Source organism: Sturnus vulgaris, chromosome 20, assembly GCF_052056855.1.
Source record: "Sturnus vulgaris isolate bStuVul1 chromosome 20, bStuVul1.hap1, whole genome shotgun sequence".
Lineage (NCBI taxonomy): Eukaryota > Metazoa > Chordata > Aves > Passeriformes > Sturnidae > Sturnus > Sturnus vulgaris.
In genome coordinates, this window is record NC_142262.1 from 6,770,822 (window position 1) to 6,797,856 (window position 27,035).

The window sequence follows — 27,035 nt, forward strand, 5'->3', positions numbered from 1 at the left end:
TCTAATGTGTTTACAAATTAACACATCAAACCCAAGATATAATTAGGCCAGTATTAAGGCTGGTGTTGACAGCTTCCTAACAAGCACTGCAGTATTGTATAAGTCATGGTTTTCTGAGAGTTGTGGCTAAAGCTTTATCTTCTGGGCTGGATGAAATCTTAGGATAATCACAGTTTCTAATTGATGTGTCACTGAAAATTGCACCTGGTTGTGCTGATAACCTGACAGTGCAGTGACTGTGAACAAGTTGAAACTAAAACTATCAGGGGAGTTACATTGGTGTCTCCCTAAGAAATTCCTCACTTTGTTTTGGGTGAGAGTGGAATGGTGTTTATTGCCTGTGCTACACCTGATTCATTTAAATGTCTGATTCGTTGTTAAGATAATGTTACCTTGGATCTTCTTCCCAGAATTTTGCACCATAGCTTTATACTCCCACAACTTTGACAATTGGGAAGCTTTTCTGTGTTGCCTCAGTCACAGTGCAGAGAAATTCTTCTTTGCCTGTTCTGCATTAGGAAACTGCTCTGTTTCAATTCTGAGTCCATTGATAAAATTCTTAATTTCATACAGCCTTCTCCAGGAAGTTTTATATGTGTAGCTATGCAAAGGTTGGTTAGCAGCAGCTTGAAGGGTGACAGTAAAAAGATTGACTTCTCAAACTTTGTTTTTAATAATGCAAACTTAACACTTAAATTACCTTCTTCGAGTAAATAGCTAAGGCTGGAGATTTAAGTTATCAAAAAAGGAAGTAAACTCAGCGGTCTTGGAACTTGTAGTACTAATCTTGGCTTACTAGCTATAAAAGGTAAAAAAAATTACTATCTACTCTTTTGCCCTAATGAGCAAACATAATGAGTTGGCAAGCAGAAAATTGGGAAATGCTCCAATATTTTCTGTTTTATCTTCTACAGAGGCTCAGCTTCCCTTAGGAGAACCTCAGGCTGGGCTACCCAGTATTTAGAGGAGGGATGTCTTTTCTTGCAGCTTAGGAATTGTGATCAAATGAGTAAAACCAAAGCAAACTGGCAGACTCTGGAGTCAGCTGGATCCTCCCGTGCTGTCTTTGAGCAGGACATTAAAGTGCTTTGCAGCAGCTGGGGCACCTCGGGCTATGGCCTGACCACGGAAATGAAACTGGCTCCATTTCATTCTCGTGCAGGGGATTAAGTTGGGAAATCACTATGCAGGAAATAAAGTCCAGGTGTTACTTTTAGGCTGAATAAGGCATAAAACTTAAGTGATGTGGTAGCTTTGCTCCAGACATGATGGAAATGATGGGAGTGACGTGCAAGTGCCGTAGATGGAGAGTTCTCTGCTTTTTTTTTTTTTTTTTTTTCTTTTCAATAGTGAATGTAGTGAATTCCTGTTCTGCAGCTGGCCAGCTTGTCTTAGAAAAAGGTATTTTCCAGAAATTTGGCCTGCAAGGATCAGCTGTCTCCAGGAAGCATCCCTCTTCATCTTCCCTATTAATCTGTTGGCACACCAGCCCTCTTTACCTGGCTGTGTGCTGGTGCACTCTGGTTTTTGGTTTTGCCCAAACCAGGATAGGAATTGTGCATTAGCACTTGTGAAAGCCTCACTCAGCTATTTTCCAGTCAGTTTGGTGGCATCCTGTAAGCATGGCAGGATATTATTTCCTGGTGTGTAAATGCATCAGTGCTCAGTGTGGTGTGTGCAAACACTCCAAATCTCCCTCCTGCAGCAGCTCTAAATTGTACTTTAGGGAAATATAATTTAAGGTGATTTAAATGTACTTTAGGGAAGACACCAAGGCCAAGCAACACTGCTCTCTGTGACATCTTTTTAGTCCCAAATGGCTTTGAATTACTCTGAGGTGGCCTAGCAGGTTCCTGCTCTCATTAAATTCCAGTGTTCCCTCTGGAAAATGGATATGGATTACATTAGTTTTCCTGAGTGCTCACAGGAAATCTGTTTCGTTTCCTTGATGAGCACTGATGTTCACTCGTAGCTCTGCATTGCTTTGCACATTTCTTCATGTCAGTCACCACAAAGAGGTCAGGAAGGCTGACCTGTGTGGAATTTGTCAGATAAAGCTGATCTTACAGCTCTCGGTATTTGTGTCAGACTCTGCAATTGTGCTGAGCAGTTGGTTTACAGAAGTGCAGCTGATGTGGAGTGATGGAATGTGTTGTATTGACTGGCTAAGCTGTGCTTATGCAGAGTTTATTTATAATCTTAACATCAAGAACTGCTCAGACTACTGTTTTCAGAATGTTTCTCTTTCATTTCTGTTACACTTCTGGATATCCTGGCTGTGGAGCCAGGGATTCTTGGCACACATTCATCATTAGGCTGTTGTTCAGCAAATCAAAAAGATTTGAACACTTATGTGCCATTAAGTGCTGTATTTGAGTGCCATGCTGTGTTGACTTTCTGCCCAGCAATGCCCATGGAACAAGCTGCTGATCGTGATTTTTCCTTCTCTCCCCCAGACTGTGGAACATGGATTTCCCCACCAGCCCAGTGCCCTGGGCTATAGCCCATTTCTCCGGCTCATGGCCATTGGGACACGATCAGGAGCCATCAAATTGTATCCTTGAAACACCTTGGGTGAGAATTCTCCAACCTCAGCACTCAGTACAGCTTTGAAGACACTTCAAAAGTTAAGTGTGAATTTGCAAGCAAGGTTACTGAACACTGAAACAGTTTGCCAGGGTTTGGAGTGATTTTGGTCTGATCAGGGTGGGATTATCTTCCCAAAGAGCTGAGCTACAGCTCCAACAGAAGCTGAGCTGATGCAGATATTAAACAAGACTCTGCTCTTGCTATGCAGAAGGTCAGGCTAGATCTGGCCTCAGTTTAGCAATCCTTCACATTGTAAATTCCAAGGTTGTTTAAATATTTGGGGCAGGGTTCCTTTTTATTCTTTTTTTTTTTTCCTAAAGCAATTCTATTTCAAAGGTTAAAGCTGAAGTCAGAAATGCTTTCTACTTCCTGAGTTTTTGACCATCCAGGAATTAAAGACCTAAACATTGAAGGTGGTAATTTATTTTTTTTTTAGCTAATGACGTCCAGTCTGATTTTTATGTGTGTGTGAAATGATTCTCATGGCAGAGACCAGTTAGATGAGCTGTAAAACAGGCATGTCACCCAGCCCAGAAAGGAAAAGTTGGTGCTGTCTCTGCCAGCTTAATCATTCACTGCTGGTGTTGTTTGTGCTCAGGGGCTGGGCTCCACATGCAGGCAGTGGCCATCTGTCTCCTGGTTACAAATTAGTTAAGCAGGATTGTAGTGTCTGGGAAACCACTGAACATCCTTGAGAAAAAACAGGGTCCAGGCACCTCTTCTGCATATACTGAAGGAAGAAGTGAACTTCCCTGTTCTCCACAGTCTGCAAATTTTGCAAGTATAAAATCAAAAGTAGATTTGCATTGATTCTTGCAGTCCAGCTCACCAACAGTAAAATGTGGTTTCAGACTAATCTCTTTTTGTCTTGCTTGCTAGCAAGCTTCTTATCAATTAATTGTAGCTGTGGGCCACCTTAAATACTGTAGATCCTCAACAAACTCATCAGATATGGTGCTCCTGGGGTGGAGTTCATGGGTTTACATGAAGAAAACAACACTGTAATGCAAATTCACTTTATACCTGATCAGGTAAGTGCATTTTCAGTGCCTCTGTGATAGAAGCAGATCTCTCCTAAACAGGTGTTGGTTTTATTCCAGGGATCTGGGCTCCTATTACCGAGTATATTCAAAGGTTGGTTGGGAATGTTTATCCCAGTGTATTTTGTGCTCTCAGCGGCTCTTGTTGCTGTGGAGATGCTCAGTAAAACTAAAAGAGAAGCTTTAAACTAAAGAGTAGCTTTATTCTTCATAACTGTTAGTCATTTGTCTCCAGCAACATCCTGGGAATGGTAATAAGGCCAGGACAGTTCAGGCAATCTGCTGCAGAAGCAAGAACTTCCTTTTCCTTTTGCAGCCCCTATTTTTTCAATAGTACTGGGTGGTCTTTGCTCTGCACAGCAGATAGAACAGGAGCTGCTGCTGAGCTGATTTAATTATTTTCAGGAGCTCAGAACAGCACTCCTAACCTCATCTGCTGTTAAGTTTGTTGCCTTTGTGTTTGGGGGTATTGAATCTTGCTCCTGGGGATTGCTGAGCAGTTATTGCCACACTCTAAAAATAGGAAAGCAAGAATTTTCCAAATGTCTGGTGGCTGTCTAACCACTTTTCCTTTCCCTTGACTGTCAGACTGGTGACTTTGTTGCCTGATGCCCCCAGTGCAGCACAAGTGGCCTCTTTATGAGAGGGATTTAGTTCTTGAGGCGGTTTTGGGTGTCTGTTTGCTTAACTAATGGTATAAACTGAAACTCCCATGGGGAGTGTTGCACCAGGTGTGGCTGCAGCAGGTAAAATGCTTCAATTTGAACATCCAGCCAGCAGGGCTGGGCTCATAAAAGGATTCTGACACAACCCTCCAGAATGAGGTTGGACACGAAGAATGTGAGGAGTGTGGTGTAGCAGAGTGTATCAGCCCCACCCAAAGCTGGGGTGTGTTCAGCAAACCTGTGCTGAGCCTGGAGGAGGTGAGATCCAGCCTGCAGCTGCATGGCTGGGCTTTACAGCACAGCCTGATCTTCAGGAGCCTAAATCCTTGTCATCCCCCTCACTGATAGCCTGTGCCTTTATAACAGGGTTTTGAGCCTCTAGGCTCATTCTTGTCTCCCTCCACCCCCCAAATCCCATTGCTGCAGTGTTTGTCCACTGCCATAAAAAACTGAACCAGCTCCCCAGTCCTGTTTTAGCAGGGAATTATGAACAGCAGCAACTCTACTGCTAAATTTACTGTGTTATATTTAATACTGGCATTCTGAAAAAAGCAAGTTGTGTGATTTTTGCAGTGCCAGCTGGTGACACTGCTGGATGATAACAGCTTGCACCTCTGGAGCCTGAGGCAGCACGGAGGAGCATCTGAGCTGCGGGAGGAGCATCGCTTCACCCTCAAAGGGCCACCTGGGTGAGCCACAGCAGCTGCTCTGGGGACAAGCAAGCCAGAAAATTCTGCTCTTGTTTAAGTTAGAGCCTGTCCAGTTCTTACAGCCTGCCACTCCTCTGAATCCATTGAAAGAGCATCCATGGAAACCACCCAGGAGCTGGCTAGGGCATGGGAGACCAGCTTTTAAAAGTGCTCAACCAGTGCAGAGGGTGACATATTTTAAAATATTGTGCATTCACTGTTGTGAGTACAGGAATTATTAATCTTAAGGTTAGGTAAATTTAACTATGCCTTAAGTCAGACTTTGAAATGCTGTTGTCCTTTTAGTTTCACTTGATCTTGCCAGTTTTAGGTGAGCTATTTTTAGGAACACTTAGAGAGGGTTCTGTAAACAAGGTGTCTGGTTCTTTGTCCATGCACTTGTCAAATTACTGACATAATTTATTTTAAAGTCGATGTTTTCCTTCTTTAAAAAAAAAATCATGCCTCCAAAACAAATGAACTGATAAATGCCCCTGTTCTGTTGTTAACTCTCCCAAATTCAGTAACAAGAGTCTCTTTGCATCCCCAGCTCTCCACCAAGTGCCACCCAGGTGACAGCTGTGCTTCCACATTCCTCACGGGAGGTGCTGTACCTTGGCACAGAGAGTGGCAACATCTTTGTGGTGGAGCTGCCCTCGCTGAGAGTGCTGGAGGACAGGACCATCACCCCTGAGGCCGTGCTGCAGCGGTGAGTGAGCAGACAAGAGGTGGAATCCCATTAGCAGACACATCCTTTGTTAAAATGTCACCCCACATTATGTTCTGGGGCCTCACTGTTGTGTTAAGCATTGTCCATATCTGCCTGACTCTCATGAAAGTAACTTTTGGTGCTGGTGTGTGTTAAGTAACAGTTTCTGTCCTGGTCCAGCCTGTACTGTGGAGGTACAGCATGTTCACTTGGGGTGAATCTGCAAACCTTGTGCCCTTTTTTTGAAAGAAAAATATTTTGTTTAACTGTAATTACACATCTATTTTTTCAGCCACTGGCTGAACATCTGATGCTGCTCAGTTCAAATGGGGTTTTCATCACTCTGCTGAGTGCTGCTGAAAGCTGTCCTACTTCACATCTCCTACTGACATTTCCATCTTACCTTTATTCTGTAAGACAATAGAGTGAGTGGTTCAAACTGTCTTTACAGTCCTGGAATTCATTGTAAACCTTGGTCTTTCCTTGAAGAAAACAGGAGTGGGTCCATGTCCATGTGATAGGCCTGATGTGATGTCTCCCATAAGATATTTCTGCTGCTTGAAGGATTTGTGGGAAGATTATAACTACCTGTTTCAATTTTGCCACTTAATTTCTCGTTCTGACACCTTTTATTACAGTCCTTTCAGAATTAGCTTCTCTTGGTTTTCTCTTCTCCTCCTGCAGGATACCAGAAGATAATTGCAACAGGCGATCCTGTGAACTGGTGGAAGCCCTTCAGGAGCATCCTAAGAACCCTGACCAGATCCTAATTGGATACAGCAGGGGCTTGATTGTCCTCTGGGACCTGCAGAATAACAAAGCAACACAGCATTTCCTGGGCAGCCAGGTATTGATTCAGTTCAGCAGGGCAGGAAGGGCTCTCACTGACACTCTGAAGAAAAATCAGGTGCAGGGAGAGCCTGACAAAGCTGCTCTTTTAGTAAGAACAGGTTGTTTTGGGGAGATAACAGCTCTCTGGAGAGCAGTCATTTGTATGGTTTTTTTTCAGCAACTGGAGAACCTCTACTGGCAGAGGGATGGCAGTAAATTCATTAGTTGTCACTACGATGGAAGTTACACCCAGTGGCCAGTATCCAGTGACAACAGGCAGTCAGAGCCTCTGGAAAACACTGTGCCTTATGGTCAGTAAGTGAGGTTTAACTGTTGTGTAATTGTCCAAACTCAAACTAATTCTGAGCTGGTGTAGGATATTCAAGTCACAATTCTCCCTGGTATTTAATGGCAAAATGCAGAGGTGCCTCTTGAACAGCTTGTGAGCCTGTAATAAGGGATTTCAGACCAGTTCTTCTCTTGGATTTGAAACTCCTGTGCATTGTTGAAGTCTGTCCTGAACACGGAGAGCAAGTCTTGACAAAATTAGTGCCCCTTATGAAGAAGGGTGTTGGTGATTCAGCTTTTTGTTTTAGCTGGTGTCCTGTTCAGCAGGAGTTGCTTGGATCCTGTGTAATTAATAGTGAGCTGAGTGTATTTTTTGTCAACCTGAGCAGTGATTAAATGAAGCTTCTGATTTGCTGGAAGCCATCAAATGGGGATGATGTCACCTTTCAAGTGAAAAAGCTTCTAAAGCTCTATCACTTTATATTAGTGTCAGGAATGGCTGTGATTTTAGCAATCCTTTCTAGTTAATCAGCTCCTCCAGCAGCACTTCCAGTCTCCCTGGCAGTGAGGGGGTGGCTAGCCATCAGCAGCATGGTTCACACTTCCCCTGAGCCTGAGCTGTGTTTTGCTGCAGGGTTCTGTGGTCAGTGTGTCCCAGAAGGATTGTGTGATGTGGCCTGGTCTGGGGAGGTGCTGCTGGCTCCTGTTAATTTAGGTGGCTCCCCTTGGGGTGGAGAGTGAGGTGACCTGGCTGAAGCAGAATCAGCAACTTCTGATGTAAAGATGCACTTTTTGAATTGCAGCAAATAACTCTGTTTTCTCAGGTCCTTTTCCTTGCAAGGCCATCTCCAAGATCTACTGGCAGACAACAAAAAATGGGTGAGTTTGTGGTGCATCCCTTCCATTCTCTTATATGAAGGGTGCACTGTGCAATGCCGTTTGAACCCTTTAGAGTAACATCATAAGAATTTGTTGTCAAACTCTTTGACACTTCTTTAAAATTTTTCTTGCTCCTCCCTTCAGCACAGACCACTTGAACTCTTTCTTTCTTTCTTTCTTTCTCTCAAGGCTTCCTTACATAATATTCCAAGGAGGAATGCCCCGGGCTAGCTATGGGGACAGGCACAGTATCTCTGTTATCCACGGCAGCCAGCAAACAGCCTTTGACTTCACCTCCCGAGTGATTGACTTCTTTATAATCTTCAGTTCAGATCCTGCTGCAGGTATGTGAGGGAAGGGCATTACTGAGGAATTAGGGTAGCTGTGTACGTGTGTGGGAATCTGCCTGGTATAAATAGCAATGAAATGTGATAAGGAGGTCAGTTGTTTGGGGAGTTTCTGAGACTTCAGCAGAGAATCACAGAATCATTTCGTTTGGCAAAGACCCTTAAGATTGAGTCCAGCTGTGAAAGATTCCCATTTAAAAGTGAAATGTAAAATACTGGTGTAAATAAAGGGCTAGTTACAAATGTCATACATTCCTCAAAAAAAATTAGGCTACTCTGTTAATGAGAAGATCTCTTAAGCTTGTATCTGTTTAAGCTGGACATTGGGCATAACCAGGTCATGAAATGAGAATCTGAATATTGTTGTTTGGAAATAGCACTTCAAAGGAGGCTAATAATTAAAACCAGAATTTACTCCCACTGAGACACTGCTTCTTTTAATTAGTACCTGGATTTGTGTCTGGAGCTCTGGGTAATAAATCAGCAAAGGGTGACACAGAACCAAGGGTCAGTATATGAAGAACTTAATTTCCTTATTGCTGGTGAACATGAGTGTAAACTGAATAGTTCTCATTCCTGAAATTGAGTAGAGCTTGTCAGATTGTTGCTTCTGTTGAGGAGGTTTCTTGCCCTGACATCTGCAGTGACTGTACATTCTTCCTTTTCATGAAACTGTAAAGGGTTTTCCCCAAGAGCTCCTTGTTTAATGCTGGTATAGTTCTTGCTTCTGGCTAACTTGGAGTAACTGAGTATAAAATGCTATTTCAAGCTCCAAAAATGTGCAGTGTTGGAAGCTGGATCAGACTAAACTGCAAATTGTTTAGGAACTTGTAAGTAAATCTTCTGTTACTGGATCTTCTCAGGCTTTCCAGTCTCTGGTGTACCTGCTGGACTGGTTTCCAAACCAATGGTCCTGTGTCCTGCCAGGGAGGGGTGACAGCCACAGCTCCACATCAGAGTCTCTTGGTGCAGGCTGGATCCCTCTGGCCTCTGTTCTGGGAAGCAGAGCATGGATCCAGCGGGGGAGAGGCAGAAAGAAACAGTTCTTGCATTCCCTCTTGCCTCTCTTCCTAGATCTTAACAGAGCCTCTCAGGTCACTGAAAAGAGAGCAGAAAGATGCAGTGTAACTGAGCAGAAGTGCCTGTCTGTGTCTGTCAGATTTTCCCTGCCTTTATAAACATCTTCCAAGTGTGCAGAACCTACAGGTCTAAACCTTCAAGCTCCCAGTGCTGATAAAGTTGAGGTACTGCTTCATACCTGGAGTTCAATACCTTTTGGTCTTAACAAAGGAGAGAGAAGAGACCCTTTTACTGTCTATGAAATGGTCAGAGTGGAGATTCTGGATGATGGAACAAAAGTCTTAAAGATGAAAGAAATCTGAGTTTTTAGGTCAGAGTTGCGCTGCTTAGAGTTCAGGTTCTGCATATGATTAGAAATCCTTTAGGATGAAATAAATGCACAAACAGGCTTTGTATTTCTACTTCCCAAGAGTTGAACGATCCAGTGAACACCCCTGTCAGTGGGTTTAGACAGGAGCTGCTACAGGAAACTGAAACTGTTGCACTCAGATGAGGAAGTTTTTTACAATAAAATGAGGTTTCTGTGGTTGACAAGCTTCCTTGTGGCTGATTGCCTAAGCTTAGTGGATCTACCTAGCTTGCCTTGTTTGCCCTTAAGCAGTCTTCCCTGCAATGGCAATACCAAGGTATTAATTGTATACCAAAGCCACTTAATTTAATAAGCACAAAGCTAATGCATTGCAGCATGGTTGTAGCTGGTGACTTTCCACTACCCTGAATATGCTGTGGAAACAGTTTTTTTAAAAAGGCCAGCCCTTCCTGGTTTTCTTTTTTTTTTTTGTTATTGGTGTTGTTTTTGTTAGTAGTTGCTTTTTTTTGGGGGGGAAGTGTGTGTTTTGGTTTTTTAATATATTTTTAAATGAGGTGAGTGAGTGTACGGCAATCATGACAAATTCTAGTGTGCCTGCTACTTCAGCAACTTAAAATAGATTCTTGCCACAAGAAATGAGCTCAGATGTGTGTTTTTGCAGGGAAAAACATTGTTAAAATAGAGCACTTTTGGTTAATGTTGGCAACAGCAAACTGCAGGGCTGTTACAGTGCAGGGATGATATTATTTGTTTTATTATGAAGTCCTGTGGGCAACTGCAAATGATGATACATAGGAAAGGAAAGTAAAACTGAATAGAAAGCTTTTTTTTTTTTTATGAAGAAACTGAACTAATTGGTGATGTATTGTGGCTGGGCCTAGTCAGAGGTGAAACTAGTGATGCCAAGTACTAATTACTTGAATTTAATTTTGCTGAGTGAACAGTGTTGGTATGTGCCTTCTTGCAAATGTGTACCAGGTAATCAACCAAGCAAGGGAGGAAAGTAAAAGTACAGTTTAGGTGGGGGAAAAGCTGAGTTAGGTAGTTTGCTCACTGTTTTATCAACCCAAATCCAGCTTTATATTCACCCAGATTTCTGTAGCTGTGTTCATTGTCACTGCTGTGAACTGGTCGGTGGTTTTGGTTTTCCCCACAAGTCTGCTGCTGTGGCTGACTTGGGAACCTTGCTGCAATAATGTCCTTGTAGACTAAATTTTATTTCACTCAAGATTTTCCATTGTAAGTAGAAATTAAAATCTTTGTTTGTGTCAGGTGTCACCAGTCAAGTTACATTAACATATTTCTTTTGTAGTTGTTCCTAATACACAAAAAAATTATTAGGTGATGTACAGATCTTTAAAAGGAAAGTCTAGAGGATGTGTCAGAGCATATGAGAGGAAGAGAAAATGAAAGGTGAAAGAGCTGAATTGTAAATACTTGTCAGTTCAAGCAGAGAAGCATTCTGCAGAACCCAAGGCATTAGCATGTTTAAGCAGCTTAGCCTGGATGGACTGTGGTCCTTACACAGCACTAAATGGGTCACTGCTGGTATCCCTGTCTTTCCACCCAGTGCTGTTAATTAGCTGCAGGTAAAGTTTTTGGAATTCTGGCTGTTACTGTAGTAAGTATGAACTTTGTGTTATTTAGTCATTGCTGTTAACAAGTTTTTTACTCTGCAATGAAATCTATTAAAAGTCACTGTCACAGTCCCAGGAGTGATGTAAAGAAACATGAATTTGCAGTAAATCTGTGTCTTCAGATCCATTCATACTCAATAGGCCCAGTTAACACAGAAGCATTTAAGATCTTTTTCCAACAAAAATGTTGATGTGGAGCTGTGTGATGACAGTTTTCAAAGCAGCCTTACAGGAAGCACTGACCTTGGACAGTGATTTTTGTCAGCCTCAGTGAATGTTGTTTCTGCAGAGTTCGATGACCCCTCTGCCCTGGTGGCACTGGCAGAAGAAGAGCTCGTGGTCATAGACTTGAAAAGTGCAGGCTGGCCAGCAGTGCACCCCCCATACCTGGCCTCCCTGCACTGCTCAGCCATCACCTGCTCCCACCACGTCTCCAACATCCCCCTGAAGCTCTGGGAGCGGATAATCAGTGCTGGGAGCAAGCAGAACATCCACTACTCCAGTATGGTATGGCAGCTGTGTCCCCCCCGTGTCCCCCCGTGCTCAGGTCCGTGTGACTGCCCAGGCTGTGGGTGGTCTGTGTTCCTGATGATCTGCAGAGGGTTCAGCCCCACCAGATACTGTCCTGCCTCTTAACAGGGTCAAGATAGGCTTTTTCCTAAAGCACCACCAGTACAGTTACACTGGGGAATTAAAATGTGATTTTATTTTTTTTTTTAAGCTTTGACAAGCCAGAGGGGAAGTCTGAGTGTTCCCAGCTGTTGGTGGTAGCAAAGTTCTCATGTATAAGCATGAAGCTTCTCGGGGAAATGTGCAGAATGCCTTCTAAAATGCACAGTTGGTGTCAGAATGGGAACATCTAATCCAAACAAAAGCTGACAGCATGGACTATTTACTGCCACTTGCCCTGGAGTTCATGGCCTCCTGCTGACTTTCTGTTCTCTCCACACTGTCACTGCCTTGGCAGTCACACACTTCTCTTGCTCTGTTTGTAGCCCTGGCCAATTGATGGTGGCACCAACATTGCTCCAGATCCTCCACAGAGGGACTTGCTGCTGACAGGGTAGGTACTGACCTGAGAGCCATCAGGGAGCCCTCTCCAGTTCCAGTTCCCCTTTTTTTGACTGACTGAAATTTTCCTTTGGAGTTGAAGTCTTCTCATCTTTTGGGGCAGAGACTGCAGCTTTACAGTGCAGCTTCTCAGAGCTGTGCTGCTGGCTTTGTAAAGCCAATTTATTTTGCTGCTTCTGAGCAAACAGGTCATGATGTCCACAGATAACCCAGAAAGTGGCTGATTTTTAGTTTTGTTGTGTTATCCATTCTCCCCACTCCCAAAGTGTGTAGGAGTGCAGGCACTAATCCAGCCTGGTTCAAAGGCAGCAGTGTGAAAGTGGAGCTTAATCTTTCATGTTTTGAAGCATTTTTCCCTCTACCTTACACTCTGAATCTTAAAATAGAGGTTAGTTTGGACTCCTGTCTGCTTTGATCAGCATGAACAGATCTAGCTAAGAGGTGGAAGTAGCTAGCAAGAGGTTGTCTCATTGCAGAAAAATGTACCATTTTCTTTTCAAAGCACTTTTGAGAGTTTCAGTGGGCTGTTCCTGAGATTTCCTTCTTGATGGAGCATGTTAGAAGCTCCTACTTTTGCACTGGGAGACTGTTGCAAATTTTCACCTGGAGAACTGAGAGTAAAGCTTGATTTTTAAAATTTATTTTATTTTATTTTTTCCCTTCCCTCACAGTAACAGTATTTTTGCCTGGATGAGTTTTTCCTTCCATATGCTAAGCTTTTTGCCTTTTCCATATCTTTTTGGCATAATCTTAAATTAGTGTAATGGTATCACATCACCAAGAACAGCTGGATTAAAGAAACCCAACAACCTAAAACGAAACGAAAAACCACAAAAATACACAAGAAGCCAAAAATCTTTCTCTTTCTTTGTTTGGTTGGTTCTGTATTTCCCCTGTTTTACCCTCCATGTGTGATGTGTGCTCCTGTACCCTTCTCCCCAGGCATGAGGATGGCACAGTGAGGTTTTGGGATGCCTCTGGTGTGTGCTTGCACCTTCTTTATAAGCTGAGCACAGTGAGAGTGTTCCTGACTGATGCTGATCCCAATGACAACATGAACACCCTGGGGGAGGATGAGTGGCCTCCCCTCCGCAAGGTAAAACTCCTGCTTGTAAAACTTCCTGAAAACCCGGGCACTTCTGGTTCCTACCCCAGTTAAAGACCAGCCCCTCTGTGTTCTCTTGCCTAGGTTGGTACCTTTGATCCTTACAGTGATGATCCAAGACTTGGGATCCAGAAGATCTACCTGTGTAAATACAGTGGATACTTGGCTGTAGCTGGTACAGCAGGACAGGTATTGGAATGTGAACAATCTACATAAACATTGTTTTCAGTGCAGGTTTCAGTGTAATCTGGAGATGTGCTCTTCCCATTTCTCTCATGGTAAATGGTTCTGTTTTCTGGAAATGGGACCCTGCTCTGGTGAAGCCCCACCTGGAGCACTGCATCCAGCACAGGAAGGATATGGAGCTGGTGGAGTGAGTCCAGAGTTGATTAGAGGGATGGAACAACTCTGCTGTGAGGAAAGGCTGAGAGAATTGGGGTTGTTCAGCCTGGAGAAGGGAAGGTTTGAGGTCACCTAATTTCAGCCTACAAAAAACATGATAGAGGCTATTTACAAGGTCCTGGAGTGACAGAACAAGGGGGAGTAGCTTCAAACTGAAAGAGAGTAGGTTTAGATTAGATGTTAGATAGGAGGAACTTCTTTACTGTGAGAGTGGTGAGGCACTGTAACAGGTTGCCTGGAGAAGTTGTGGGTGCCCCATCCCTGAAAGTGTTTAAAGCCAGGTTGGATGGAACTCTGACCACAAAAGGTATGGCAGGGGTTAGAACTAGGTGATCTTTAAGGATCTTTGCCTTCCAACCCAAACCATTCTGGGATTTTCTGCTTTCTGTAGTTGGTATTTTAGACATTATCAGCTGTTATTTCCCTGCCCTGAGAGGTGCTGTAGTTTGCCATCTGTAGGGAAGGGCTGCAGCTTGGAGATCTGCCTGCACAGCAAAGCTGAGCAGAGTTGTTCTCTTCCTTTCAGGTGCTGGTGATGGAACTGAATGATGAGGATGCAGAGCATGTGGTGGACCATGCAGAAGCAGATCTCCTGCAGGACCAAGAGGGCTATCGATGGAAAGGTCACGAGAAGCTAAAAACTCGAGATGGGCCTGTTCGATTTGAAGCTGGTTTTCAGCCATTTGTCCTTGTCCAATGCCAGCCCCCAGCTGTGGTCACCTCTTTGGCCCTGCACTCAGAGTGGAAGCTTGTGGCCTTTGGTACCAGTCATGGGTTTGGGCTTTTTGACCATCAGCAGAAGCGACTGGTCTTCGTCAAGTAAGTATCATCTTTCCAGGGGCTCCGTGGTAATCCTTCTGTTAATGATGACCTGGAATTACTAACAAAGCAAGGTGTGATAAGTGATTTCTCAAGAGCTGTCACTGTAGCAAGAACTGCTTCTCTTTTTTCTCCACCCTTGAAGATCTTCCAGAAAATATAAGTGTGTTCCAACATTTGTGTGTTTCTGTTGGACTCCTGGGAGTGATTGCCACCCAGTAGAAAGTGACCATGAGGCTACATTCTCTCTCTTCCAGGTGCACACTGCACCCCAGTGACCAGCTGGCCTTGGAGGGTCCCCTGTCTCGGGTGAAATCCTTGAAGAAGTCTCTCCGGCAGTCGTTCCGGCGGATCAGGAGAAGCCGCGTGTCCAGTAGGAAGCGGCGAGGAGCTGCTGGGAACGCCTCAGAGGTGAGGGCTTCACCTTTTTGGGTTCTTACCTGTTTGCAGCTTGGAGGTTGCCGAGACTGCCTGGAGCAGGAGGTGGTCTTAGCCCTGCTATCAGATCAATTGATATGAGGGAAGAATGGCTGTTTCTGATGCTGCTCTGTTAGATAAAAACAGGCACGTTTTTAGAGATCAGTGCAGAGGACAAGGTCACTGCTGTGATTCTGCTGTGCCTTCCTATTGCTGCCACACTCCTGTGTCTATCCCTGACTGAGTGTCTTCTCACCTGTGAAGGTGCAAGAAGCAAATGCCAAGTTTGACCAGGATGCGTTGCAGGAGATGGAGCTGGCTCCGGTCCAGCGCAAGATCGAGGCGCGCTCAGCAGAAGATTCTTTCACTGGCTTTGTGCGAACCTTGTATTTTGCTGATACCTTCCTGAGAGACAGTGAGTAGGAAAAGCATCTCTCTCTGCTTCCAAATGGGTTTTTGCTTCTTCTGCCAAGGAGTGTGTTAGGATTTACTGCCAGGAAAACTCGGCACCTCCTGTGTCCTACTTTGTGCTGTGCTGAAAAACCGATATAGAACAAGAGCATATGTTGTCATGTAGAATTGTTCTTCAGCCATTCTGGGCTGCTGGCTAATCCAAGGCAAGTGGCCATTCATCTTTGAATCAAGTCTTTATATATGATTTTCAAATGTTCTGGATTGGCATCTGACGTTTTAGTATAAACTTTTCCTTCTCTCTTTGCTCTGAAGTTCACCCCTGTCTCTAGCAGAGCCTTTTAGTTTTGGTGAAGGTGGTGGCTGGTTGTGCATCAGAGCCCAAACTAGTAGTATGCACAAGTTTATTCTGCTCATCTGTAGTATAAATGTGTGAAAACTGGACACAGCAATTGTGGTGGTACTTTTGCCTTTGCTTCTGTGCAGTGCCCTTTGTAAGGGGTGCTGGTGAACATGTATTGGGAAAAGAAAGTTAAGAACTTGCAGTTTGCCTGGCAGGTCTCCCCTAATATAAAGATACTTAGGGTGCAAACAGGAACGTTTTGTCTAGCCAGGGAAAGCTGTTATGTCATGGATGGTGCCTTGCTCATGGGCTTTTTTGTCACTGCAGGCTCCCGGCACTGCCCGTCCCTGTGGGCTGGCACCAATGGAGGGACAGTCTATGCTTTCTGTTTACGTGTTCCTCCAGCTGAGAGGAGGATGGACGAGCCTGTGAGGGCAGAGCAGGGTAAGTGCCTTGTGAAAGCAGGGTTCTGCTGGGTCTGAGCCATCGCTCACAGGAGCTCAATTAGTGCTGTTTATCAGTGATGGGAGCCAAGTGTGGCAGTGTCTGAGCTAAGCACTGCTCACTGCAGCAGCTGAACTGGAGCTCCAGCACTGCTCAATGTGCCTCAGCCTCATTTCCTACTCACTGCAGAAATGTGAATTTGTGTCAGCTGTCACTGAAGTTTGCCATCCACCCTTGCTGCACGTCCCTTGTTCTGACAGCTGGGCCTGTTGTCTTTATGTAACAATGGTTTTTGTTTAACACAGATCACTCCAGTCAGAATGCCCTAATGCCCTTTGCTACCAAATCTTTTTAGGCAGCATTTCTATAACCACACTGTATAGGTCTCCAGTGTTGAGAGGATGTAAATGAGTTTCTAGCAGTGTTTCTGACTAGACTCCTGTTTGGTTTTTCTGTTTGTTTTTCCTCCTTATCTTGCCTGTCTAGCCAAAGAGATTCAGCTGATGCACAGGGCTCCTGTTGTGGGGATACTTGTGTTGGATGGACGCAGCACTCCCCTCCCAGAACCTCTAGAAGTAGCACATGACCTTTCCAAGAGTCCTGATATGCAAGGCAGCCACCAGCTGCTGGTGGTATCTGAAGAGCAATTTAAGGTGAGTGTCACCTATTGAGGGAGGGATTTTGCAGGAAATCTGCTAAAGCACTGGGCACTGCTCAGTGGAGAGAACTCTTGGGAGTGCTTGTTCTCCTGTACCTGAAGAACTGCCCTGGGCGAGCACTTCTGTTTGGTACAGTCCATAAATCAGGTGTGTGCTGGCAAACTGGGTGTTCAGCATAGTGCTGCACATGCTGAATATAGAAATTTTATGCCTATATTATATTATACTCTTTGGACAAGACTGCTTCTGGTTTTGGGTAAGAGCTTTACTGTCCTTAGTGCAGAAGCAGGAATTTGTATTTATTTTTGTGAAGCAGCTTAAAAGTTTTTTGTTTTGCATATTGACTCAAGCCCTGTTCTCTTTCTGTATTAATTTGTAGCCAGATAGGGAAGATTTTTGAAAAAATAGGGGAGAAGTGTGGTTACAAGCCTGAAGGGCAAAACTGATGTCAGAACAGGAAGCAATTCTCCCACTGCCTGTGGCTGATTCATTCTCGTGCCACGAGCAGTGGGTTGGCTCTGGTTACACCTGTGTGTATTCCCTGGGAGTGGAAACATGACCCAGGGAGGGAACAGCAGATGTCCTGGGGAGCTGCTGCTGGCTTTGTGCAGGAAGAGGTGTCAGTGTCTCATTTCTGTGACAGGTCTTCACGTTGCCCAAGGTCAGCTCCAAGCTGAAGCTCAAGCTGACAGCCCTGGAGGGCTGCAGGGTACGGAAGGTGACAGTTGCCAACTTTGGCAGCTGCAAGACTGATGATTACAGTGAGAATGACCTGGCAGTGCTGACCAACCTGGGAGACATCCAGATCATCTCCCTGCCCTTCCTCAAGCTGCAGATCCGCTACCCCTGCATCCGCAAGGAGGATGTGAGTGGCATTGCGTCCTGTGTCTTCACCAAATATGGCCAAGGTGAGGTGGCCTTCTCCCAGATCATCCCTCTTGTCGTGTGCTTGAGACAGTGGGAAACAACTTAGAGGTTCTTAGCTGGCTGTGTGCACGTGAGGCTGTTTCAGAAATGTGTTCATTGTGTGTTTCGGGGCTGTACCAGCTGCCAACGGGCACCAACGCAGGAGTGAGTTTATTCCATTACTGTTGATGAATACAGGAGTGAATAGTGGTTTTCAGCTTGGATGTGCCCCTTAGATAACTTCCACCTGGCCACCCTCCTCTTGTCTGGTTTGGGGAATGGCTCTCTAAGCAGTGGGCTCTGGGAAATGGTTCCACTGTGCCTCCTGGACACTCACTGCAAAACTGGGATCCAACATCCTATGGCTGCTGAAGGTGGATCACTGCTTTCCCGTTCATTTTTTCTGTCTTTCTGTGCTGTTTTTCCCAAGTGTCAGCACAGGACAGCAGAATTATACAGCATAACCTTAAATTGCATGGTCTCTAGGCTAACCAGAGGGGAGCTGGGGTAATCGTTGAGCTTCCTCAATGATCCCTCCTTGCTTAGATAGAAGGAAAAGCAAACCCTTTCTGCCAAATATATATCATGGCTAGATCTGTTCTTTTTTAGGATCACCTTTGGTTCTGGAAGTGTTTCCTGAGAATTGCCCTTATAAATTCCCAATCCCCTGCAGGTTTCTATCTGATCTCACCGTCGGAGTTTGAGAGGTTTTCCCTCTCCACCAAATGGTTGGTGGAGCCTCGGTGCATCGTGGACATGCCAGAAGTGACAAGCAACAACCACGTGCACAGCAAGTCTGGCACAGAGAATGCTGCAAGGAAATCCAGGTGATGTCTATAACACTCTTGCACACTGACTGTGTCTGAGTAGGGAGGAAAGCAAACCCCTTTGAATTAACATCCACAGAGGGACTGGCATCAGGAAATGTAACCTTCCCCCTGATGCTGTTCCTACCTGGAGTACATTTGGTAGGACAAGGCAGGAGCTGGTATCCCTAAGCTGGAGTCACAAACTTGGGGCAAGCCCTGGTTTGCTTTGCTTGTTCCCTTGTGCTGAGGCTGAGCTGTTGCTCTGTGAAGGGAAATCCAGCATTCCTCCTCTCCTCTTGTAACATCAGCAATTAAGAGTAGATTTGACACAGAGACCCTGCAGGAATTTTATTCCAAGGGTTTAGAAGTGTTCTGTGGTGCCTGCAGACTTCTGCATCATCAGCATGTGGTGAAGCCCTTCCTACACCCAGCAAACCATTTAGTTGATGTGCACTGGAGCCTCTTGTAGCTCCAGTGCACATACAGGAATTCTCTGCACCTCTATTCCTCAGGATCAGTAATTGTTTTTTGCCTCCTTTCCTTTTTTAGGGGATCAGGAAAGAGTTCAGATGACTTTGGAGAAGATGGTAAGTGAAAAAACATAAGTGTACTGAGGGTAGAATGCTGTGTGTAAACCTCAAATTGTCTTTCCAATTGAATATTGGAAAGATATTGAAAATTGGTATTTTCTACCTAAGAAAGGGAAAAATAAAGGAGGGATGTGGGGGAAACATTGTGACCTGCCTGGACTGTATTTAGTTGATAGCTCTGAGGTAAGTTACATGTGGAAGATTCCCTTAAAGGATAGAACAGAGTTTTTCCTGGAGGAAAGGTCTGAACTTATTTAGATCTTCTGTTATCCAAACTAGTATTGCTGAAAGAAACAGTTCAGTGTGTGAAACTTCAAGGATTAGTTTTGAAACATTCAGTAAAGTCAAAAAATACTTAATGTGGGGAAAAAATCCAGTTCCATTGTGCATTTCTTCAAAGCTGCACTTATTTCAGGAAAAGGGGAAAATATCTCTAGGTAAAAGGGGTTTTTTTCCTACTCTTTTTTAGAAAGGAAGTCTGGGAGGCTGATGGAACATGCCTTACTCAATGATGAAAGTGAGTGAGATGAAGTCTTGGTGCTGAGTGGGAAGGTGCCGTTCTGGGTGGGAAAAGAAGAAATCTGCTGGGACTTTTGTGGATTCCAGTTCCAAGGGATCTGTAATTATTGGTAGAAATGTTGGGTTTTTCTTGAATCCCCAGAAATGAGGGGTTGGACAGATAGCCATGCCCTTGGGCTGGGGTTGTTCTGCAGAGCTGCATTCCCTGCTGAGATAAGAGAAGGATCTTTATTTCCAGTAGGACTTGTGTAAGTTGACAGCTGGAACAGACAGTTCTTTTGGGGCTCTGGTACACAGGGGTTGGCAGCATTTCCTCTGGCAAATGACTGCTTCAGTCCTGTGTGCCAGCCTGCCCAGTAAAAACCTGGTTGAAGAGGCCAGTGATGATCCAAGGAGTGACCTCTGAGCTGTGGGGGAGGCAGGTTCTGGAGGCTGTTCAGGGGGAGGTGGAATGTGGTCAGGCAGCTGCCTGAAAGCAGATCCCTGCTGGTTTGGCTCACTGCTTTAACCCTCTGCTTTCCAGAAGTGCTGAAGGAGATCCAGAGTACTCTGGAGGGGGGCAGGGGGTGAGTATCAGCCAACTTCTCTTCCTGATGTTTGGGGCTGGCAGGGGAGGAGGGCAGATTGAGGTGCCAGCAGGGGGATGCCCACTTGATGGCAGGGATCCTTCTGCTGGAATCTGGTCACGTTTGCATCCCACAAGCTCCCAAAGGGCAATAATGACAGGCAGGTTCTCTTTCACGTGCTGTCCCGTGACGTATTTTCATGAATAATGCTTTGTCTCTTTCTCTCCGAAAAGCAGGAGAGATCACATTCCCACATCCCCAAGGAGCAGGACTCTGAGTATTCGCATACAGGTTTCTATTTGTGTCAACCCATACTGATCTAAGGGCAGGCCACACGGGCTTAGTTGGTCAAGGATGGGACTCTGGAGTTTTAATCCTGGCTTGACACTGTCCCTTGGATGTGTTCAGTGTCTCTGCTCCCATTCTGTCTGTACAATAGAGCTGAGCTACCACCACGGCTGCGGGGCTTTATCTCATCTCCCTAGAGTGGCCAGGGGCTACCAAGTGTAGGCACAGGACTACTGTCTGCCACGGATGCAGGAGGCTTGGTGGGATTGGTAACTGCTGGTGTGGAAGGATCAGCGACTGCCTGACATGCTCTGCTCTGTGCACTGCCTCTGGACACTACCTCATCCTGGTCTTCTGTCGGCATCTGGGAGTGGATGGGATGAGACTGCATTGCAATAAGGAATCTCTCCTTGTGTCATTGCAGGAGCTATGCAGAAAGAAATTTGGCAAGAAGTCCGTTAGGACATGGACTAAGTAATGGAGGAGGTAGGTGAGGCTAAAGAGATTTGAAGTAGGCAAAGGAAGCAGAAAGTAGAATAAAATTACTTTATAGGCTTCAGCTCATTTAAATGCTTTGTGCAGAGCTCTGACCTGAATTTTCAGGGTGGGAATCTGCTGGCTGAGTGATGTGTGAGCACTGTTCAGCACCTTATGTGCTACACCAGTGGTAAAGGAAGAGCTAAAAATCCTTTGAAGGCTCCTGACTCTTACACAGTGAGCTGGTGAGGCAGCCAGAGCTCCCAGCAGCAATCTGAGTGTATCAACTCATTAGCTCTCATTAGCTTTCAATGCCTGCCTTTTCAAATGGCTTTTGCATTCTTCCCTCCTGCAGCAGATTGACCAGAACTCACCGAGGACTTCCTGGCATTGCAGCGAGTGCCATAACACTACTGATGGGCAAACCGTCCCTGGGGAGAGGGCACCAGTGCTCCCAGCAGCCAGACTGGGGAGCTGCAGCTCCTGTGCTGTGCTTCTGCCTCCCCTTTAGTGCCTCTTGGAGACCTCTCCTGCTGGAGCCTGCCTTGCTTTAGGACAGCAGTGGATGCCAGGTCTGATGCACCACAAGCCTCTGAGTACATCTAACATTCAAATGTTTGCACATTTCTATTTTCTACTGGGCTGGGTTTTAAATTATAAATGTTTTACTGCCTTGGTGCAGGATTTTAATAAACGCACACTGTTACCTCCAACAATTATTTTTTTGTACTTTTTCAAAAAATCTTATGGGTATTTCAGTTTTAACGGAAACATTTAGAAATTTACTTTAAGAAAAAAACATTAAATAATATATGCTAGACTCCTGTGACTGCTGTATGTGGTATCTGAATGAGTAATTTTGGGGTTTGTTTGTTATGGTACTGTTAACTGGCTTTATGGATTTGGGTAGAATCTATTTTTGTAGCCATTCAAATCAGAGGAAAACTAATTGAATTTGATTTTTGTTTCAACACTACATTGCTTTTTTTTTTTAATAAAACTCTGAATTCCCTTTTATTATCCTTGTCTCCTCTCATATCTATTCTGTCCTTCAGCAGCTTCTTTTATATTGCCCACAGATCCCTGGGAGGTGGAGCTGCCCTCTGAGCTGAGGGGGGCAAAGCAAGGTTGGGTGGGAGAACAAAGTGATTGTGTCACCGTCCTGCAATGCATATGGCATGGGGGGTGGTTCAGATCATGGTTCCTGGAAGGTCATTGCTGGTTTGTCCTGAAATAATGTGGGTGATAACACTGAAGGCAGACAGGATTGATCTGCCAGTGGATTTGAAACTGAGGCTGGTGAAACTCTGCAGAGAGCAGTTTGCTCCTCTTTACAATTTCCTTCCTTTATCCCCTCACACCTTTTTTTTTTTTTTTTCCCCAGATAAGAAAAGAACAAAGTATTCTGGAATTTCTCTACTGTAACTTGTTTGTAGCACTGTGACAGTGAGGAAGAACTAAATCCTCCTGGGTGCTGAGTTGCTGTCCTTGGCACACTTTGGAAACCTCCTTTTGTTTCAGGCTCTGTCTTGATCTTCCCAAGCAAGGCTGAGTGAGGGATCCTTTCTTGCCTACAGCACTAGGATGGCACATTCTATTCTGCAGGAAAAAATGCTTGTGGAGTTGCTCAGCTGGTGCTTCAGGCACCATTCCTTCTAAAAGTATTAATACCTCCTTTGAGGCTTATTTTATTGCTAATGAGGTTTTAGAGAGCCTTCTCTTTCAGTTTCCATTTCCAAAGTAGTTTTCACTTCCTTATTTCTGTTTGCTTCATTATTTCCTTGTCTCTTGCTGCAGGACTGAAGCTGGCAGGGAGGTGTCCTGCTGTTTCCACCTCTTGTGCCAGGCATTGATGCTGCAAATTTACAGGAAATTATGGCTTAATCAGCAGCTTCTGAGCTGGTATGACCCTGTGCATGTGCATCATCCTGGTGCACCCAGCTGCTTCTTTCTGCTCCTCACAGATGGACTGGTTCTGAAGCCTTTTCTGAGTATTTATTTGTTGGCAGGCTTGGGATGCAACAGTCCTACTCAAAAAGGGCAGAAGCAATTTATTAACTTCTCCTTATTTTCACCTACATAACCTGAAAAATCCAGTAGGTCCACTGGAAGAGTGAGTCAGTCACAGAAAATGCTACCATTTTTTGTAAACCCTAAACTGCATTTAGTTTAAAAACCAACAGCAAAAAAAACCATTTAATCCAGGCTTATTTTCCTCAAAGCACGAGCCAGACTGCAGGTGGGATTGAATAGTTTAGGATATGTGCTGAGATAGGGCAGATTTTTTTTCTAGCAGAGCTTCAGAACTGAAGGATTCACTGGAATGGGATCCTTGACTTGGGGGCAGAGAAATTAAGAATCCTTTTAGAGCTCCTATGCCCAAAATACAGGAGAAATTGCAAAGGGACAAAGCAGGGCACGACTGGAACTCGTGAGTTGTGCTTTCAGCTGTGTTGTGAGTTGAGCAGGAAGGGATGGGAAGGCTTGTGACAGAATTAGGGTGCATTTTTTGTGCTGTCAGAAAAGTAAAATCGGTGATGGGATGAGATGATCGTGAAGGGTGGAGCCTCCAATGAATGAATGTAAACAGCTCCTGAATGTAGTGGGGGAAAAAAAAAATCCCTCTTCATCTCTCCCTTTCAGGAACTGCCTTCTGAGCCTTGTGGTTACTCCTAGCCTGCCCCTCAGCTGACACCAAAAATAATGGCCTGCTTCTGATCAGAGGATTCAGCTGCTGCCAAACCCCTCGAATTTTGTGCCTACTCTACTTTTCACTTGAACTCCCTGCCTGGGATCTGATGGAAGTTTGCTGGCCCTGTCCAAGAGCTAATGCTTTAATGCTTGGAAGCACTCTGAGGGCTCATTGGCCCTGATTAAGGTTATTGCCAGTCAGGTTTTGGCAGTGCTTCCCCTTCTCCTGCTTTGTGCAGCCTCACAGGGCTCTGGCACTGGGAAGTGTCCCTTGGCTGCAGGACCAGAGTTGTTGTTAACACTGCCTTGAAAAAAATCCTTCCAGCAGTGCTGGCACAGTGTTCCCTGACCCCCCCAGGACTGCTGCTCTGCAGAGGGGACAGTCTTGGATCACAGCTAAAGAACAAATTTTCCACATCTGAGTACACACATTGGGTCCCTAATATGGGATGCTGTTTTATAGTGGCCTGAGTTTTAGGTCAAATGCTTTTTGGTAACGTGAGCTCTTTTATAGAGTCATGTGTTTGCTGCCAAAATTCTCTACTCCTAGAAAAGCTTGGCTTGGAGCTTTTTTATTTTTCAATAGTAATACAAGCTTTCCTCGGATGTTTAGCAATTGAATATTTGCAGAATTTGTCTCACAGTTATATTAGAAGATCATAATGTTGGAAGGAAAAGTACTTTTCATTTGGTCATGAGGCCTGAGGCCTGTCTGGTTAGTGAGAGAATGAATTTTTTTTTTACAGCTTAATTGGTCTGTTCCTTAGAATATGGTTTGTGTCTATGGAAGCTCAAACAATTTTATGCCTGGACTGTGGTCCTGAATTCAGCCTCCAAACCACTGCCTATGTGGCCTCATGGATTGGGATGTCTTTAATCAGAGCAGGAATTGGCATGGCTGAAGGATGAGACAAACTTTAGTGGAAATTTTGCTTCTAAAACTGAGCAGTCCTTGCTAAGCCACATGAGACTTTTTCAAGCAAGGACCAAGGTTTGTTGGAGCTGTCGCTGATTCCCAGGGATAAACCAGGTGGAAAAATTCCTTCAATATCTGCCACAAGCCCTTGGTCACAGGGACCTCGATGCCTTCACTCCCAGCCACAAGCCCCAGGTGCTTGGGTTATTTCCATGCACTCTCAACTTCTTTTTCCAACATGATGATCATGGGGGTGTCTGAGCTTTCTGGGTTAGGTGCAGCTTCCCAGAGCACCTGCAAATCCCCGTGTGAAAAGGCTGCTGTGGCAGTAGGATAGTCCTGGACACCAGCCTGGTGTTGGTTAATTTGTCCCAACTGTTGCTCAGGTAGAAATGGCCTCTCCCAAGTGTCATTTTCTTGTAATGAAACTGTTGTGTGACCAAACTCCTCATTTCCATCTTGCCTCTCGTGCCTTTTATGCATGTTGGCTGGTCCATGGGCATGGGAGGGATGAGTTTGCTGGGAACACAACCAAGACAGGAGAGCTAAAAGGTTCTTTGCACTTGTGGCCTGTTTCAGTAGGGAGGAAAACAGATAAAAAGTTTGAGGCTCTTCCCTTTGCTCACCTTTTCCCCAGCTAAATGAGTAGAAACTGATCTCTGCAGCTCTTTGGGGCACAGCTCTTGTATGCAGAGTATTAAGTTATATTTTAAAAGAGCTTTTTGGCAAGGGAGCCCTCGTTAAGATGGATGGCCCTGAGCTGACAGCATCAGGCAGTCACCTGAGGTTGGAAGGATCTGTATCTCCAGGGGCAGAGCCCAGCCTGTCCCTGACTCTTGCCCTTCAAAAGACAAGGAAGGATCTCTTCCTCCTGTTTGCTCCTCTGGCAGCTGAGTCTGTGCATTGTGTGCTTGTTCCTACAGACTCTGCATGTTGTTAATTTGTTTAAAGCAAATCTCCTCTGCTTATGCTTAAGGCAGGGACTTCAAAAATGAAGCTTGGGTTGTGCTCACACTCTCCTTCCTTAAAGGGAACTTACCTGTATCAGACTGCTGGGCTGAGCTCCTAAAAAACTCAAATTGGCAACACAAGGACATCTCTGAGCTGCTGAACATCCCAAAGTCAGATATTGCAGCTCAAGCCCTGGTGGGGTAAGAGTCCAAGGAAGCAGAGAATATGGCAGGATCAAGAAAAGCATTTCTGTTACTTCTTAGGCAGAATATTGAGGCAAAGTTGGCTTCAGCTATAGCTGGGGGAGCATTATTCCATACTGCAGGTTAGCCACAGGAGTAGAATTTGGGAGAGGTATTTTTCAGGAGTGTGATTGTTCTGCAGACAAATACATCCTCCTGACTTTATTCTGACACAGATAAGAGCAGATGAAATGCAGGCTGTGACCAAAGGAGGTACCACAGTCCTTAATCAGTTTGATTACCTGTGATCTTGTCAGTGCTGTGACAGTTTGCTCACAGTTCACACCTGGTGATATTTGCCTGTACTTTCATTACAGGAGGATGTTTTGAATATAAATAACAGTAATGAGGATGTGAAAACAATCCATCTCAAGGAAATCCAGTTCTGTCAAGGTAGATCCATGAGGCACAGTTTCTGGAAATAAAAAAATTTAAGCATTAAGTGATAGTTACTTACTATGGATTTAACCTTTGAAAAAGACTGGTTTAATTTTATACTTAACTTACTGGAGCTCCAGAGCAGGTGGCAACCTCAGCCCTAAAGGCTCCTGAAGCCCTTGGCCAAGAGCAGGGTCAGTCCAGGCACTGGGATTTCTGTTGTGCAGCATCCAGGGTCCATCCTTAAAACATCCTGTTTTGAAACTGTGGTAAGTGATGCATGAGAATTTCAAAGTGAAATAATATCATGTCATCTCTCTGAAGTGTTGTGCCCTTTTGAAGCCTTGGGTTGGATGGAAACCACTCCTGCTCCAACTCATCTCTGTTAACTGATGTTGCACAGGCAGATTCCTCCTGACAGTTCTCTGTGCCCATTCAGCTGCTCCTCAGAGATTTTTTTAAGTCATTAAAAAATCCTTTTTGAGGGTAAGATCTTCAACTAGTAACTTGTAGTGCACAAGAAAAATGCTTATTTCTCAGTAACTTAATTCATAGGCATGAATTAATGTCAGAGCTCCATGTGCCTCAGTAATTAATAACATGGGCTGAATTACCATTAACCTGGTAGATTTTCTTTGAGGAGAAGGAACAAAAAGTAGCTGGGATCACTTTTTTTGTTTTTTCAGAAGACTGACCAGGCTTGATTCTGCAGGTGAACTTGCTCACTGATGCTTTTTCTGGATCTGCTTATGCACAGAAAGAACTTCCCATTGGAATGTGTCCTGCATGGAAGTGGCTCAAATTCTAGGAAGCATTTCCTTGTCCCAGTGATACCTGGTGAGAGGGATTTATGTGAGGATCTCTCCTGTGCACAGGGAGAGGTGAGACCTCCTATAAAATGAAGAGGGATCCATCTACAGGAGATGAAGGGAGTTAAATATCTGCAGTGGAACAGAGCATAAGATAC

At 44.7% G+C, this 27,035-nt stretch overlaps 1 protein-coding gene across 2 annotated transcripts in view; it reads left to right on the forward strand.

The window, feature by feature from the left end:
- The window catches only part of LLGL2 (LLGL scribble cell polarity complex component 2), a 32,731-nt gene extending 10,824 nt beyond the window's left edge, over window positions 1-21,907 (forward strand). The window contains exons 3-27 of one of the 2 annotated variants that reach the window (XM_088176394.1): window positions 2,457-2,554; window positions 3,539-3,620; window positions 4,868-4,983; window positions 5,534-5,692; window positions 6,377-6,539; window positions 6,702-6,834; window positions 7,636-7,690; window positions 7,880-8,034; window positions 11,354-11,571; window positions 12,060-12,127; window positions 13,078-13,231; window positions 13,325-13,429; window positions 14,169-14,461; window positions 14,719-14,872; window positions 15,143-15,293; window positions 15,960-16,076; window positions 16,563-16,729; window positions 17,379-17,643; window positions 18,315-18,468; window positions 19,000-19,037; window positions 19,510-19,557; window positions 20,083-20,125; window positions 20,359-20,416; window positions 20,838-20,899; window positions 21,246-21,907. In XM_088176394.1, coding sequence (XP_088032520.1) covers window positions 2,457-2,554; window positions 3,539-3,620; window positions 4,868-4,983; window positions 5,534-5,692; window positions 6,377-6,539; window positions 6,702-6,834; window positions 7,636-7,690; window positions 7,880-8,034; window positions 11,354-11,571; window positions 12,060-12,127; window positions 13,078-13,231; window positions 13,325-13,429; window positions 14,169-14,461; window positions 14,719-14,872; window positions 15,143-15,293; window positions 15,960-16,076; window positions 16,563-16,729; window positions 17,379-17,643; window positions 18,315-18,468; window positions 19,000-19,037; window positions 19,510-19,557; window positions 20,083-20,125; window positions 20,359-20,416; window positions 20,838-20,891 — 3,048 coding nt within the window. In that variant the 3' untranslated portion in view covers window positions 20,892-20,899; window positions 21,246-21,907. The remainder of the gene's footprint in view (window positions 1-2,456; window positions 2,555-3,538; window positions 3,621-4,867; window positions 4,984-5,533; window positions 5,693-6,376; window positions 6,540-6,701; window positions 6,835-7,635; window positions 7,691-7,879; window positions 8,035-11,353; window positions 11,572-12,059; window positions 12,128-13,077; window positions 13,232-13,324; window positions 13,430-14,168; window positions 14,462-14,718; window positions 14,873-15,142; window positions 15,294-15,959; window positions 16,077-16,562; window positions 16,730-17,378; window positions 17,644-18,314; window positions 18,469-18,999; window positions 19,038-19,509; window positions 19,558-20,082; window positions 20,126-20,358; window positions 20,417-20,837; window positions 20,900-21,245) is intronic. The other variant, XM_014878212.2, reaches the window with a different exon arrangement.
- Window positions 21,908-27,035: the final 5,128 nt, after the last annotated feature.